The sequence below is a fragment of the Scardinius erythrophthalmus genome, assembly GCF_964197995.2.
Source record: "Scardinius erythrophthalmus genome assembly, chromosome: 8".
NCBI lineage: Eukaryota > Metazoa > Chordata > Actinopteri > Cypriniformes > Leuciscidae > Scardinius > Scardinius erythrophthalmus.
Window position 1 is genome coordinate 11,180,752 of NC_138228.1, and position 17,463 is coordinate 11,198,214.

General features: G+C 36.2%; 1 protein-coding gene across 1 annotated transcript; it reads right to left on the minus strand.

Annotated features, from left to right (window-relative positions):
• Window positions 1-1,031: 1,031 nt before the first annotated feature.
• asz1 (ankyrin repeat, SAM and basic leucine zipper domain containing 1) lies at window positions 1,032-16,043 on the minus strand. Its single transcript, XM_081371764.1, has 13 exons — window positions 15,876-16,043; window positions 15,627-15,729; window positions 15,418-15,540; window positions 12,712-12,826; window positions 8,086-8,197; window positions 7,752-7,886; window positions 7,145-7,233; window positions 6,665-6,737; window positions 6,352-6,408; window positions 5,858-5,970; window positions 3,903-4,008; window positions 2,410-2,523; window positions 1,032-1,879 (listed from the first exon to the last, which is right to left on the minus strand). Exons 1-13 carry the CDS (start codon window positions 15,969-15,971, stop codon window positions 1,718-1,720), a joined length of 1,398 nt encoding a protein of 465 aa, XP_081227890.1. The 5' UTR covers window positions 15,972-16,043; the 3' UTR covers window positions 1,032-1,717.
• Window positions 16,044-17,463: the final 1,420 nt, after the last annotated feature.

Sequence of the window (17,463 nt, forward strand, 5' to 3'; positions counted from 1 at the left end):
ATGTATGCTATGTGGCCATATGTCATGTATTTGATAACTTTTTGCTTAAAAACTCAATCCTGTTACTTTCAGTCCTGTTACTTATATGAAAAAATAACAGGAGTGAGTTAACGTAACAGGAGTGAGTAGAGTCCTCTGTTTTGTTGATTTAATACTGTAAATATTATTTCTCTTTCCACCTCCTTTGCTGTGAAGTACTACTAGCATATAGTACATCACTTCAACATAGAAATCTTATGCACACACAGTCATGTACACTATCTCTCGTGCACACACATATGGACACTCATTCCTGTTACCTGTTCCTCATTCCTGTTATGAAATAGTTCATTCCTGTTACCAAGTGTTCAGTCCTGTTACTATTATTTATTTATTTTCTAAAAAAATAAAGTTAAACCACTTTTTTTTATCAGTTTTGTTTGGTCCATCATTTATACAATTGTTTAATAAATTAAATTATAAAAAAAAATTATAAACTTGAGGCTTCGGTCTTCTTTAAAATGAAAAAATGGCTTTGTGTTTTTTTATTAAAATACACTTTGCCTTAATATAGTGATTTTTTTGTCACAAATATCAGTTATTTGAACATATAACCAACAATATCTTTAAAATAAACACTTTCTTGTGGGGAAAATAAAGGAATAATTGACATGCTTTTAAACATGCTTTTTAAATGTCACATGAGTTTCGGTAACAGGACTGTGAAAACATGCATCCATCTTCTGCTTAGAAACCTTGTAAAAAATTAAATAAAGTTGCCTGAGATTGACCAATACACATTTTGAATAGGTAAATATTTGAGTATTAGATTCAGTGTTGAAAAAAATAAAAAAATTAAGTTTAATTTTTAAGAGTTACAACAAGCAAATGTCACCCATTCGGTGGAATGGCCCATTTAGCGCACTCTGATGACTTATAATAGTTTAAAAACGATTTCATAAACTCTAGAAAAGTAAGCAAGGCTCATACCCAACAACACATACTAGACTTTGTTACAGCTTGGAGAACGAGTTCATCTATCACCTTCGTCTAGGGAGAGTTAAATGTCAGGTGGTTCTTTTACATGCATATTATTTGCCAGAACTCCTGCTAAGACACATTAAATACAATGCATGCAACTAAAAGAAATTGCCTAATAAAACAACTGCCATTCTTTGCTGCTCATGGACATGTCTTAAGTATCACTCAGATGGGGCTTTCAGGAAACTGCATGCATATGGCCATATTACATTTCACTGTCAAACAATGAACATGTAACAAGTATTTGTTCAGTATTACTGAAGATTGATCCAAGCAACCAGCTTTCATCATGTGTAAGGGGGTCCTGCACCCCGGTTGGACTCACTAAGCACCCGAATAATGACATTTCAGCACCACAGACAGCGACTGGCAATGACTTTTCTTTTTGGGCCACCCAGCAAAATCAAAACAGGATTTCCAAAAATACGTTATCCTCCAGCTTTGCTGAAATAGAAGCTGACAATATGATACAAAGCAATGAGAACGATAACACGGTGGGTTGGAAAATATTTTAATATGCTGAAGTGAACTGTCTGTAAAACCAAAAAAATATTTAGCAGATTTACTTGAACAGTCTAGAAAAGCACCACAAAAAAGGGAATCGTAACACACCCCTAACGTAAACACAGAACATATGATGATTAATAAAATACTGGGGTAACAACTTAAAATGCATGCATCACTGAAATACATAACCTCAAAAACAGTTCAAATTTCTGTATCGTGACAACACAAATAGCAGCCCTGCTCCAAACATTCCAAATCCAAGCACGGCAGCAAACCTCTTGCGGGCCTTTCCTCGCTGACCAATATTAGAGTTTGGTTGAAGAGGCTGAAAGGTAAGTTCTGTGTGGTCCGTCTGAGGGAAAATTAAGGGTTAAAAGAACAAGTCATTCTGGAATTTATTTTAACAAGTTATGCCAATAGTATTGTTTATAGTTAAACAAAACTAATTACCAATTGCCTCTAGATTTCAGTAAAAAAAAACAGTATTTCACAACATCAGTATCCATATAGTGGAATCTGAGAAACTGTTGTATTTAAGCATTTCTATTTTGATATGCTGGCACAATCAAATTCTGACTGCTTTGAGAACAGGGGCAACAAGCAGCTGCAAACAGCTCTCGCTGAACTAATTCCACAGTGGAGATTGATGAGAGTTGTGGAAATTCCCTGGAAAGTGCTAGCGGATTACATCCCGAGTTGATTCTCAATTAATCAACTGATTAATTCCCTTCATCCTCATGAAAGAGACTATGGCGACATCTGAGTGGGATGCAATGGCTGCCCCTGTTGCTCTCGAGAGTATTTTTACTAGACAAAACTATTGTAAATAGAAGCATCAGAGAAGATGAAAGAAGAGGACAAAGGAATGTGGACATGACTGACCTTGCTGAGCAGGGTCTTGAGACAGAATATCTCTTTCTGAAGGTCTCCAGTCTGAGTTACTAACTCTGTGCAAAGGGCTTGAGCCTCTTTCTTGGGATCACATGTGAGAACAACCTATCAAACAAAGGCATCACAAACAAGCAGGCACTGAACGTGAGATACATTAGCTGTCTGCCTACTACTACAGTTGAAAACGCTGAAAATGACACTTCATTTCAAACACACTTCATTTGTTCTCATCTATTCAAGGCTGTAATTATGGATCATTTCAGGCTCTTAGGACAGTCACTCGCACATTTAAACACATTTAGCACATGGCTAAAGTGAAGTGACTTTGAACAGCAACAATTTTGTGGTTAATATTAAAGGAGAACTCCGGTCAATTTTAACATTGAGCTCATTTTTTTGTACATTTGGAGTGCTGTCAATACAGAGAACAACGACAAAAATCGGTGTTGCCTACACCGAGTTATTCTATTTTTAAAATTTGCACCCTGTTGACTTCAATGGGGCAAGTACTAAACCTGCTTTTAGCCTCTTAACATCCTTGATGTGTCATTATAAGTGCACAGAAAATGTGAGTGATTCCTTCTGAGTGAACACGAGTGAATCTGACTGCAGTAGATGTGAAAGAAATGTATAAAAATTATGTTATTTAAGCCAGCGCAAATACCTGTTTACATCCTGTTTTTCAGTTGAAGTCCGAAGTAGTCGATTGCCGAGTTCACGCGCATAGGTTTAGTTACCTATGATCACGCGCGTGAACTCGGCAATCGCCCCATTGAAGTCAACAGGGTGCAAATTTTAAAAATAGAATAACTCGGTGTAGGCAACACCGATTTTTGTCGTTGTTCTCTGTATCGACAGCACTCCAAATGTACAAAAAAATGAGCTCAATGTTAAAATTGACCGGAGTTCTCCTTTAAGGTTGCATGATTGATGTAAAAATGTTTGTCTAAAACACGGTCCAATTTAGTCACACCTTTTCATACATTATTTGGTTTAAATAAAAAATTAACCATCTCTCATGTTGTTTAAACTTTTTTTTTTTTCACAATGGAACACACACACAAGCTTATCTTTTGTGGAGTCTGACCAAGTCTATATTTTTAAAGTGTGTTTTTTTTTTTACAACAATGTACCATTAATTCAATTCTTTTTATTTCAGATCCTCCCAATATCTGCAAACACTTTATTTTGATGGTCCCCGAACTGACTTTTTACTGAATATTAAGTCAACTTAATTTACAAACCCAAACCCTAACACCTAACCTCACAGTCTACCAATACTCAGAGTTAGTTGACATATAGTTACTAACTATAAGTAACTTTGCAACTAACTCTCAGTGTATTAGTAGACTAGTAGAATGTCTAAAGTGTACCACTGAAATAGTGTTACCTAAGCAATGTGTTCCAGACTGCCACAAATCAAAAGTCTGGCTACACAAGACAGTCGTGTTTTACAAAGGACGCTGATGCAGTACACAACGAACCTGAGAGGGGCTACGTGGGAACCTGCTGATGACATCCTGTAAGGTTTCTGTCAAGTAACAGCACTGCTGTTTCAGGCTGATCAGAAAGTTTAGAAAATCTTCACTCCTGAGGAAAAGACAACATTTCACAAATTACACCCTTTGTTCAAGAACTTATAAAGTAGTTAAATAAACATTCCACTTCCTCTATGCTCAGCCTTTACATAATGGAGTGCTGAATGGTTGATGTATTTTTGTAGAGCAAAAGCTGAAAAAAGCTGTTCCATCGTCCTATGAAGTCAATGGGTTTTTGGTTAAATGCTTGAAATAAGGTCTATGGTTAAAAACATAAAATACATCAGTAATTCCCCCCTTTTTTATTTTTTACTACGGTTGCTAACAAGTGGCTAAATAGGACTACAGAGGTTGTCAGGAACATTAAACATCATCAGCCGAACAGGTAAACTCATCTACTCACTAGTTTGCTTTTACAGCCACAATGTGTTTATAATCGCACACTTGCAAACCATTTAAACTTTCAGGGAAAATGAAGACTGAAAGAGTTGTTGGAAGCTTAGTGATGGTGACGTTGAAGTCACGTGACCATGGTGTAGTTCCTGTAATCCTCCAGCAATTGTATTGAGGATTCAAATTTCATAAGTTGTTTTCATTTGTGAAGATTATAACCAAAACATGTTAAAATCATTGATTTTTGTTTGTCTCAGAGCAATTACAAAAGCCTATTGGCTTTTTAATCGAGGCTAACTTCCTACAAAATGATGTCATTACTGCAGCGCGCTGTACCCCCCCCTGTACACTTATCCAAGATTATCACCGTGATGAATTTTTTAGGAAAAATTTAAAAGTCTATTTTTTCTTTTCAATGACAAACATTGAAAGCTGAAGAAAATCTCTCTTAAATGACCAATGGTATCGCTTCATTTGTTGACTGGCGCACTTCTGCCATCACTTACAATTTCAAACTCCTGTAATGGCTCGCACATACCGCACGATGTTGATAGTGTTATCTTAACAGAGCATTTCCCCAAGCAGCCGTTTTCTTCTCCTAACACTCTGTCAGAGCCCGTGGTAAACACTGTCAGACGCTGTGGAGTTACTATCTTCTCCAGGACGGAGAGATGGGCTCGGAGGGTCACTTTGTTAGTTTTTCTATGACTGAATGAGTGATAGGCTCTTGTGGGACGACTAAGTGCTGGGTTAATGTCACCGTCCCAACAGGCACCATGAGCAGATCCATCAAATTGTATCAGGGCATGCATGCTGGCTATTAATTGCATTTTAAATAATTCAACCACTCAAAATAAACAATTACAGTTTAACCTATTAATAATATTTGTAAATCTTCTTTGCCCTAAAAATAACATCAGTATCAAAGCTACACATTACAGCTATCTGTCGGAAACAACTTATGAACTCTTGCGAAAGCGGCAGTGCTTATGTTTACATACATCCCATTAGGCAGGAAATAAACTGTGGCGATGAATTTCACTGTAACCCTATATCCTTTTAATGTGTGTTTACGGAGGACCTATCAGAAGAGGATTTAACCGCATAATTTACTGTGTGTCCGTCTGCCCTCTCTGTACCTCCCCGACATTGAATAAAGAAATTACAGATTGATTAGGTTCATTAAGCGAGGACTTTAAAGTCAAACATGGCCGCCATGCCGCCTACTCACCGCCATCCGTCAGAGCCCGGAGCGTGCAGAAACGGCACTAGTTCATTTCTCACCTTACAAATCATTACTAGAGCTTAAACCATTAAGACACGTCAAGACACTGTTGTCCTGCTGCGAGTTTCGCAGCTCATAGCTGCACTGCAGACGGTTACCAGCATGGGAAACCGTTCATAGGACTCCATAACTGATGGTGAATGAATAAATATGGTTTGAATTTGATGTGGATACATAAACATACAATAAAGTTTAGTTTAGCTTTAGGCTTGATGAGCTTTACCCGCTGTCTATGTTATTAAGAGGCGTCAGGGTGTCCAGATCGACTTTATCAAGGTGCATCTGCTCCATGGCGCTGAGAATCTTCTTTTGATCCTCAGGATCAGTTACGCCAATCTACAAAGAGAAAGAAAGCTGATTTATCATTTTATGGGATGGATGTGCGCGTGTGTGAGAGAACAAAATATTTTTGTTTAAATATAACGGCAATCGATATTTCTTATATCTTGTCTGTCTTGCTTATATTTATATATTGCATAATTATACTAGCTACACAGTGACTGTCATTTAAATCTTGAGCAGAACACAATAAGCAAAGCTGCTAATGTGACATAACCAAAGCCAAAATCCAATCTTACTTACAACCAAATAGTATTCTTTTACTGCCTTACAAGCTCTTTATCTCCATTCAGTATAGTTCTATCCACTAACTTTGTACGTGTTTGTTTTGCACAAAATATATTTTGTTCTTCTTGCTATCTTTTAAAAATGCTCAACCTTTTCCAAATCCCCCTTCTCCATGATCAACAAGTCGCTCCAAGTGACATCATGATCCTGTCAGTGTAAAAAAAAAAAAAACAGAAGTGTAGGAGACATAGGAGAACTGAAACTTAAAATGAACATTTGTTAGACAATATTGATTATCTTTGAATTTCAATGTTGATTACCTTTATTTTATTTTACAATGCAGGTCTATAGTGTGACCATAGTTTAGCAGTATTTATTTAAAAAAAAAAAATAGATTACATTTTATATAGATTCTATTGTAAACATGTTTAAGTGTAACAATAAAATAAATCGACTGGCTCACCACCATGATGTCTGAGAGATGATCCAGACTCAGACCATGCAGAAGCAGTTCAATATCACTCAGCTTAGAAGAACTGTAAAATTAAGCCCAAAGAATGAACTCTCATTAACAATATCAATATCTGAGCCCAACAGTTTTTATATTGATTTGTAAGGCTATTAAATGTGTAGTGGGGACCAGAATGCTACCCATCTATATATTTATACACTCAAAAAGGTTACATTTATCTGACCAAAAATAGAGTAGAACTGTAAAATGTTATTACAATGTAAAATAACAGTTTTCTATTTTAATAAATGTTCTTCCTGTGATGGCAAAGCTGATTTTCAGCATCATTATTCCAGTCTTCAGTGGCACATGATCCTTCAGAAATCATTCTAATATGCTGATTTGCTGCTTAAGAAACTAAATGAGCAAAGAATTTATTTTCAGTCACCACCAGAGGGTGATAAAAGCCAAGTCACAGACACATAGGCTCACCTCTCTTTATTTTTAAACGGTGCCTCGGCTTTGGACTGTGCACTGGCATTTGCATTAGGGAGCTCTGGAGAAGCAAGGATCCTGGAGATCTGAAGGAGCACAACTTTAATATTCCTCATTCTCAAAAGCAAGAGCCATGTTTTTTTTTACGTTTTTTTTTCATGCAGTGTGTAACATAGCTGTTTGTGAATGTAAAAAGTCTGTAAAGCTTTAAATATCAAAGTGCACAACAAATAACAACAACAACATGGCGGATGTGTTACGTACAGTATACATTCATACTATGACATACTTTTTTTAGGGGATGTAAAGTAATGACTTATTCAAAACAAGTACCCATTTAAGAAAGTATGCGACTTCAGATACAGCCTCTATCTTTGAACAAACTGTTTTCAGACTCTTTGAGAAAATGTGTGCAATGTGTATTATGAGAAAATTAAAGTGTTTTTTTTTGTGTGTTTTTCTTGAATGCATGTAAACATACTGTAAAAGAACTCCAAAACAAAATTAGGAAATAGAATAATAGAGGCACTTTAACTGTAGTCTAAAAATGACATGTCTATGATTTCTGACATTAGAGTTCACAGCAGGGCAGAAGGTGACCTACCTCAGGGTAATTGAACACTTTGGCCATTTCAGATGCGGTCTTCCCTGTTTTGGTTTTGATGGACTTATCCGCTCCTAATTGAAGCAGTTTCAACACGACGCCTTCGTGTCCATACTGCACTGCTATTATGAGGGCCTGCTCCATCAGAACATTACAGTGGATACCAGAGGAGAACAAAATATTAGATGCTTAGTTATATTAATCTTCTCTTAAGAACATCTGCTTAGCTGACTATGATACAGTGCAGATGTATAGAAAATATAGAGACAGTTAAATGTACTCTACATCTATTAACATGACTTATGATTATCACAGCCATTATTGGTGGTCTTACCGTATGTCCGTTATCGTTCTGAAAGTTCAGCTCTGCTCCATGTGACACCAGCAAATTAATCAGCTTGCAATAGCCATCTCTGGCAGCCAGCATCAGACACGTCATACTGGACCTGAACAAAGGCCAAAAAAAAAAAAAAAAAAACTCAAGAGAACAGGCAGATGTTACTGTGATCATGCTGCTGGGTACGAATCACACATACAGGGGATATGTTCTCTGCCACATTTAGATTTAACACGAGTCATTTATTGCAATAAACCGAAGTGGAATTGTTAGAAGCAAAGTGTAATAGTGATAAACTAAGCCTAGTGACTTTTTGCTATAGTCAACATCTTAAAGTAAACTGCTGAGTGTTCTGGCAGTTTCATGAAAACAATATCTGAAATAACACCAAATGAAACCCTTGAGAACGACAGAAGACACAGAAATTCAAGCTTGTCATCCTTTACTTCTCACGGTAAATATATTTGTAAAGAGATGTTTCGTGCCCCTTTAGATTTTTTTAACCAATTGGATTTTAAAAGCAACTAGAGCTGACAATAATGATTATTTTGGTAATCGAGTAATCAGTCGATTAATCGTCAAAATAATCGACTGATTACTCGATTACCAAAATAATCATTATTGTCATATAGATTTGGTTTTGTGGTAATAAAAAAATAGACCTTTAGAAAAAGGTTAAATAATGCGGTTCATAGATTCTCATCCACTCCAAGGAATGAACCACTTCCGATATTTTTCTGGTTATTCGACAGGTAATTTGCAATCTAGGATTTTTTTTAAATCCAGTACTAGAGTTTAATCAAGGAATCGTGACAGCCCTAAAAGCAACTTCCACAAATTTTTCATTATTAATTTGCACAATTAATTGTAGTCAGTGTTATTTTAGTATCATTGAGATACTATTATATTTATTAATATTCAGAATTTTCCATTTTCTTTTTAATAAAAAAAAAATAAATCTTTTTTTTCTTTTTTAATTGTGTGCTTGATATTTTTATTTGATTGCTTAAATGTCCATATAGTTATTGATTTTTATTTAAATTTTAGTTTTAGGTATTTTAGTAAATCACGTTAAACTAAATGAAGATGAGAATTTTATTTATTTAAATTTAAATTAATGTGCATTTTAATTCAAGTAAAAAAAAAATTATGGTTTTAGTTTGTTAACTAGTAACCCTGACTGAAAAAAAAAATTAATCAGAACAAAGCTAATCTATACAACAAAAGTGCATGTGTTGTGTGCTCGTCATTTTTATGTTTTTTTTTTTTTTTTAAATGTCCATATAGTTTTTATAAATTTGTATTACAATTTTGGTGATTTTAGTACATAAATGCATTTAGTTTAATTTGATTTCAGATAATGTGTATTTTATTTCAAGTGACACTTTATGGTTTTAGTTTTAGTTAAATATAAAACCCCTGATTGTAGATTTGGTTCATTACAAAAATAACTATATACTAATATTAGGTTGCAATTTTAAATGGAGGCCTCCTTGCATGCTAAACAAGAATGTACATCTAGGCTAACACATCTGACAGTTCTTATAAAGTACTACTAAAATATTAGTCATGTCTGATCTTGCTTAGAGCGCCAAGTGAGTGTGGACAACCACTGAAGCCCCCCTCATAAAAACAGGTGCATGACGTCCCTGTTTGTAAATCACCCCTTAATACGTTAAAGAGTCAAACTGTGCCAAAGTAAACAAAGACAAAAACATTTTACACCTAGCTTAGGACAATCCATTACCTGCAAAAAGCACAAAAGAGGAACTTTCTAGTCGTCTGTGCTTAGAGCTTGCGTCACTGTTGTAAATATACACTTTTATCTAAAGATCACAGTGTCAAACATCACACCTTAAGTCTATGGGAAAATCCGGAGGCTATTAATCAACATGGGTGGCATTTCCCAGAGAAGGTGATGGTGGCAAACTGAACTCTATAGCGTGGGGCACAGGTGAGCAAGGGCACCATCATTCTTCATCTTGACATTATCTCCTCGCTATCTACGCATTTACCCTTCAGTGACTGTATTTGTGATAAATGTGTATAGTCTTAAAAGTATTTTCCCAGGCTGTCCTTCTACCAAAACCAAGGGAGCAATAAAACTTATTGAATCAATAAAACGATTCTAATTGCTGTAAACAGGGTTTATACTATGGGTAAGATCATAATTTTCAAGTATTTACAAAACTGGGAGTTAGTAAGAAGCAGTTATAAATGCTTCTCATATACTAAACTAAAATTAGGATCAGCATATGCTTGTCAGCATTGATGCTTAAAAGCCTCACTGGGCACATCATTAAATAAACTACATGAATGAAAGGAAGAGGCACCAGCAGAAGTCTTGAAAAATTAGCCAGCAAAATATGCTTTCTGTAAGGACACATGGGCCCAGTGACTTTTAGATTGCATTCTCTTCACATTTAAAGCCTTTAAAACATTTAAACATCCTGTACTCTATGGAAGGACATGAATGCAAATGTTACACAATAGCTACACAAGCTCAATATTATATGTTGTTGCATTTCAAAAAGTCTGCAATTCAAAACTTGAAGCAAGTATGCATGAGGTAATACGCAAGTGGTATAAATGAATTTCTTCTGTGAAACAAAAGATGATATTTTGATAAATGTCTGGTGTTTTTTCAATGAAAGTCAAAGGAATCCAATGTTTTGGACCCCATCAAATTTCTTGTATGGACAAAAACAGTTGAAACGTTCTTCAAAATCTCTTTTGTGTTCTGCAGAAGGAATAAAGTCATACAGGTTTGGAACAACATGCAGTTAAGGTTAAGCAAAAGCAAGGAACTGGAATGATGAGATGGTTATGGAGTTTATGAAAAGCAGCATTTACTGTGAATCGAGCTGCTGAAAACAGTTCTGCGCTTCACTCTGAAACACGCAGCGCAACAGAATATATAATTATTGAATAATAATTGCAGCCTTGAGAAATATTGCGATTTCAGTTTTATTCTGATTAATCGTGCAGCCCCCTTTATTTATTTAAATTACACAAACAAACCCCCTGCAGTTCACTTACAAACCCCCATTTGAGAAACCCTTGCATACACATTTGCAGGTACGTACAGCATATATTTTTGAGAGCTGTTTGGTGCAGTTAGATGACCCCATATCAACTCAATAAGTGCTTACACCATACAGTACTCTTATTTATATTATGTAATCAGAGACATAATGCATGCAAATTAAAACGACTCACCCCAATACCATAATCACAATGTTACATGAGGTGATGCATTTAAACATCTATTAGATGCCTGTGATTTCACATGTGAAAGAGAATGGTAGCCAAATGTAAAATTTTAGTCTCAGCAATTTCAAATAATGAAATCTCAACTAATCTGAAACAGGCCCCCTTCCCAAATGATGTCTGGCTTAGTCTAAGCATGCTGTATTTGTTAACAAAAAGATTCAGGGAAATGCAGCTGCTGCATATTGTAAGTTATGTGTGGAGCACTGAGAGGGCAGAGGAAGAGGATGAATCTTTGACAGGCCCAATGTCTCCCTGTACCTTGTTAACGAACTTTAAATATTTTGTCTGGATGGGGAAACAATCACTTTCTCACCAGTCAAGTGAGCAACATGCTTGTTGACACTCCAGATCATGTGAGCGGTTTGGGTGACAGATGATAAGCAGCTGGAGGCTGCCCTGAAAAATGCACTATTGAGTACACATCACCTCCCAAACAGAGTTGTTAGGAAGACTTGTTTAAAACACTGTCTGGCCAGTGTTAATGTTTTGTAGCTGGTGGGAGCATTTTTTCACATACTCTCAATCAACAGGGCTAGACAGCGCTTGTGACTATTTGTTGTTAATTTTGGATGCATGTGGATGAGATTGAATAATTAAATCATTGGTTCTCAAACTTTTTGATTCCAAGGCCCCCCGGATTGACCACAACAACATTTTCTAGTCATTTGTAATTTAGTGAATAAGGATTTTAAGAAATATCATTACTCAATTGCTACCCAAAAAAAAAAAATCATTGGAGAGCTCGGCATCACAACAGCGTATATTTATTACTTTTACATACTTTTAAAACGAGGCATATATCCAGATTCTTGTGGGAATTTAATTTATTCTTATTTTAATGCTTGCTTTACCTTGATGCAATAGAGAAATGAACAAAAATGTGAGAGATCACTGTAGTCAACATGAATATTTTTCTTAAATGCCAAAGAATAAACTACAGAAGCAAGATAGTGTCAGAAAACAAATAAAATAGTCAAATTAAAATTTTAAAGTGTTTTTTTTACTCAGACTGAAAATGGGCTTCCATTATATAGCCTACAAACTATAAAGGTTGACAACATCATAAATGAGATTTAAAGGAACCATTTTACTCCATGTCAGTGGCATGCACTTGGGGCTTGAGCCCCTGCCCCTTTAATTGCTAATAGTAAAGTGCCCTATGGTTGTATTGTGGTGGCCCCTGGAATGCGATTTCGCCCCTGTGGAGGTCTGTGCACGCCACTGTCCGTTAGCCATGTAACGTCCATGTCAATTAGCAAAAATAAATAACATTTGACTAGCAAAATTCCACAGTAGAATTCATCAGCATGCTATGCAGGAGCAGTCACACCTGCAAAATACCTTTCCTACCTGTTGCAGACATTCGGGTCAGCGTTGCGACTGAGCAGCAGAGCCACACACCTGCAGATCATCTCTTCTGAGGCAGACGTTGCTGTGCAAGCAGCCATCAGAACCGTATAGTGGTCTGTGTACAGAAGTTAGGGGAAAACACACACATACCATAATCAATTAATAATTCTCACAAATATTCTCCAATGGTAATTGCTCATACCACAGGATGGACATGCTTGTACATACATCATGTGAGTCTCACATGGCCTAATGTTGTTGGACAAAGACACTGTTAGTACTTCGGTCACGTATCCGACCGGGAGCAGTTCGAATGTTGTGTTGTTGCAGAAAGGAGACCCATCCATGTTAGGGTTTTGTGTGTTGTGATGATAGCTGCGTTTACACTGCAGGAGCAGGTCTGCTTGGGAGTAGGATGCAGACATAGTTTAGTTGCGTCTGCGGTGGAGCACGAAAATAAATAAAGCTCCAGTGTTGGGCCAACGCAATGACGCCAGCACCACGCTCTGTATACCACCATTATCAATCACTTGTACATTCTTCCCCTTCTGTGCGGAACACAGACCAGGAAGTGGCAGCTGCATTCACATTTAATTATTTCCTGTCTAAGCCTGCAGCTTCAGTTGCTCAAGACCCCCTCTGGAACTCCCCCTCCATCTCTTCCCAGTGGACACAGCGGAAGTGTCTACATCGCTTCAGTCGCTCATGTGCCGACATTTCACCTTGACCAACACATGCATTCAATTTTGGAAAAAAAATTAACAAAGACAATGTGTAAACGAAAAAAACACCAGCAGATTAATTACACGTTACAATAGTTCAGCATTTGCGTCACAAACATTAAGTAATAGCAGATGAAGGACACTAAGGCAAACTAATTGGTTTCCATCCTCGCTAGCACGTGGGTTGAAATCAAAAGAATGTTACCAACATCAATGTTAAGCGTATTAATGAAAACCAAACTATTCCCCCTGAAGGATTAAGTCTAGCCATGCTCTTTTGATTTGATATTATTGGGTTCCTTCCCGGTGGCTGATGCAAAACCCCATCCTCTCCAATAAAAACCCACAAGAGTCAAAGGAAGGCCATGTGGTGCAATGGCAGATTGACAGCACCTGCTCTAACTTTATCAAACTAAACCTTTGACCTTAAATCCTTAAAGGTTCACCAAGTATAGTACACCTTTATGCACCTGATAAGTTACTGATGGCATTGTAGAAATGCTCTATTCGCAGATAGCATTAATTTGCTCTAAGAAAAAAACTGGCCTATAACAGAAAAAAGGCCTGTCCCAATAGATGCACTTGTGGGGTTTTTTTTTTCACTTCAAAGCGTCTGAAAAATACTAAAGGCTTAGTGCCCTTAACACACACTAGATCTAATACCGTTTCGAAGCATATCCCATCATTTATCATGTTCACAAACTAATGTGCCCCAAAATCATGATTGGGGAAAACTCTCTGGTCCAAGCTAATTTCATTAGATTACATTTAATTTGGTGGTTAAATGTAAAGTGTTGCACATTTTATTGGTGCAGAGATGAGTACAGGTATGTGTATTTTGTAAAATGTTGGCAACTGCTTTTAATCAGAATTAATTAAGGCAGTGGGGTCCATCAACTGGATGTGGGGTCTGGTTCCTAACACTCTTCAAAATGTCATCTTTTGTGTTCAATAGAAGAAAGAAACTCATACAGGTTTGGAACAACATGAGGGTGAGTAAATGATGACAAAACATTTTTGGGTGAACTATCCCTTTAAGTAGAAGCACCGCAATTAAATTATGTTGTGTTAAATGCTACTGAACATGTTTAGAAGTTTCAATTTAAAGTGCAAAGTATTGAAATGTGTAAAAGCTTAAAAAGTAAAAAAAAGACTAAAAAAACAAATGTATTCCTGGATTTTTACAACATTTGAACACTTGGACCAAACACTGTAAATGTATCATGTAAGTAGTACCTTATCTAATGTGAGTTTATGTTAGTAATATAATTTTGTGTAAAAAAAACAAAGTGTAAAAGTTTCTAATGAGGATAAAATCACCCAGGTGCCCATTTAAAGGTATCGTTCACCCAAAAATGACAATTATGTCATCATTTACTCACCCTCAAGTTGTTCTAAACCTGTTTGCATATCTTTCTTCTACTGAACACAGAATAAGACATTTTGAAGAATATTGGTAACCACACAGTTGATGGGCACCATTGACTTCCATAGGGGTCAATCAACTGTTTGGTATGAAAGCTTGTTTCCGCCACAGAATAAAACAAATTTAAAAGATAATTGCGACTTTTTATCTCACTTTTTTTTCCTCACAATTGTGAGTTATAAAGTCAGAATTGCGAGATGTAAATTAGCAATTGTGAGAAGGAAAAAAAAGTCAGAAATGTGAGATAAAAAGTCACAATTATCCTTTAAATTGTTTTATTCTGTGGCGGAAACAAGCTTCCATAGTTTGGTAACCAATTTTCTTCAAAGTTTCTTCTTTGGTGTTGAGCAGAAGAAAGAAATCCATACAGGTTTGGAACAACTTGAGGGCGAGTATTGATGATGACATAATTTTTGAGTGAACTACCACAGTGAAAAGTGCCAGTATCTTAATATCTCGTTTAATCTTGCAATATAAAGTTATGATACACGCATTAATGATTTTATGAGTGCCTTTTGAGACCCCTTGTATTGGATTATGGAGAAATTCTCCATTTACCTCTGCTGAAGTTTGCACTTGCGCCATGATCCAAAAGCAGTTCAGTGAGCTCGTAGTGGGCCACATGGACAACGCACATGAGTGGAGTCCAACCAAAACCAAGCCTCGTCTCCACGTCCAGGCCTGTTAAAAGACGATGAAATGGGCATATATTTATATGTTTTGTAACTAGTCTCGCCGTAATAAAAACTATAAATACAAGAACACACCCCCGTCCAAGAGCTCGCGCACCAGGTCGACATTTCCTGCAGTAATGGCTCTTTTCAAGGTGGATACTTTATCTTCTCCATTCAAATGTACTTCCTCTGAGAACTGCCAGCCAGATAAAAAGGTTTTTTAATCATGCAAATAATTTGTGTACATTACTATCTTAAACTAAATGGGCGAATGCAAGCCAAAATATAAAATGGTACAGTGGTGGAGGTGTTAAAAAATCTATTTATTACGTTTAACGTTACCTCAGCGCATGTTGGTTTTATGTTTTTATCAGAATATCCAATATCCCACTCGTCGCTACTCCCATCACTTTCATCACCAGCAGGAAAGGCTGACATGATTATAGTGTACTATTAAGTTCCTGTTCACCCGATTGTGTTCTCATTAATGTCCTGCGTAATGACGTACGCGGCAGCCACGCCCAGATTTGCATATTAATGATACGACCAATAGAGAAGCGCGTTCTTCTAACGCAATTCTTCTAAAATATCGATTTTATTTTTTACTACGTAATCTGTTGCTGCTTCTCATTTATATACATTTTGCTAGAGGACACCTAAGGATGCATTTGTGCATTTTGTTAAATAGCCTATTCCAAAGTAGTTAATTTAGATAGTAAATAGTTGCATAGGCCTGTTTGATAATCTACTCTAATCTCATTGGCTAATTTTATTAAAATATATTAGGGTGTTTTTATTCGTTTTTTTTTTTTTTTTTTTTTTTTTAATCTAAACTGATCACATAACACAGGTCATTGCAAAACCTGGTCCCATGCTTCCATTAGCCTACAGTTATACACATTTCATTCCACATAATCATTGTTTCAAACACAAGATTATTGTAATATGTAATGAGAAATTTTCGTTTAATAACAGAAACAAAACATTATCATCTTATTTCAATTTAGTACTTAAAACAATCAGTTCATTCAACAACAAACAATGCATGAGACGTGTCAAATCACCCTTGTAACTGAATTAATTACAGTAATTCAGGCTACAGATGCCACATTAAAAAATACACTTACATTGCCTAACTTATGTAATTGAATCCATAATGTTTGCAATAGTATCTATTCAGTGTGTTATCAAAAGGTGTGATGAAGTATGACAACCATGAGGTTTTGTGTTAGAACAGAGTTTGCTGGCAATACAGTAATTGTTTTCACTGTGCCATATGACTGAATTTATACTGTATACCGATGACCTTTACAGATGAAGGGTGAGTTACAGTAATGTGGCAGTCTCTACCATGGTAATCGGTTAGGTTTACAGTATGACATGGCATACATGTAATGTAAAATGCTGTATTTGATGCCGTCTGTCTCCACTGATGCATCTCTGATCAATCTGATGAATGTTTCCTCTCCCTTGTACTCTATCCTGCTCTATAGTCACAAATGACAAATTAGAACAGGTTATTATCTATAAATTACTAATGTAAAAATAATTAATTACATTTGGTTATCGGAAATTGCAAACAAGTTCTATAGAATCAATATCTTTAGAAATCTATAGGTGTACCAAATGATTCATTGCTTGATTAACCATTATGTTCAGTTGGTTTAAATAGTAGACAAAATGTATTAAACTGAACGAGAAGATGAAGATGAAAAACAAAAGTTTGATAGTAAGAGCTTTACAAGCTTATTTTGTGTTTTTGATTATCTGTTGTTGTCACTTTGTGGGTTTTGATTCTTGCTCCTTGTCATGTGATCCCGTTTCAGTCTTGTGATCCTATGTGTCTTGTCATTGGTTAATCGTCTGATCATTGTTCACAGGTGTTCCTTGTCTTGTAATTAGTCTGTGTATTTAAGCCATCATGTTTGCC

Bases quoted from the DNA above. Each gene is read 5' to 3' on its own strand.
- asz1 (XM_081371764.1), bottom strand. From the start codon at position 15,971: ATGTCAGCCTTTCCTGCTGGTGATGAAAGTGATGGGAGTAGCGACGAG. The intron at 12,827-15,417 runs GTAAATGGAGAA...TTCTGTACACAG, and splicing joins AAGTGCAAACTTCAGCAGAG to ACCACTATACGGTTCTGATG. The intron at 7,887-8,085 runs GTAAGACCACCA...CTGATGGAGCAG, and splicing joins AGAACGATAACGGACATACG to GCCCTCATAATAGCAGTGCA.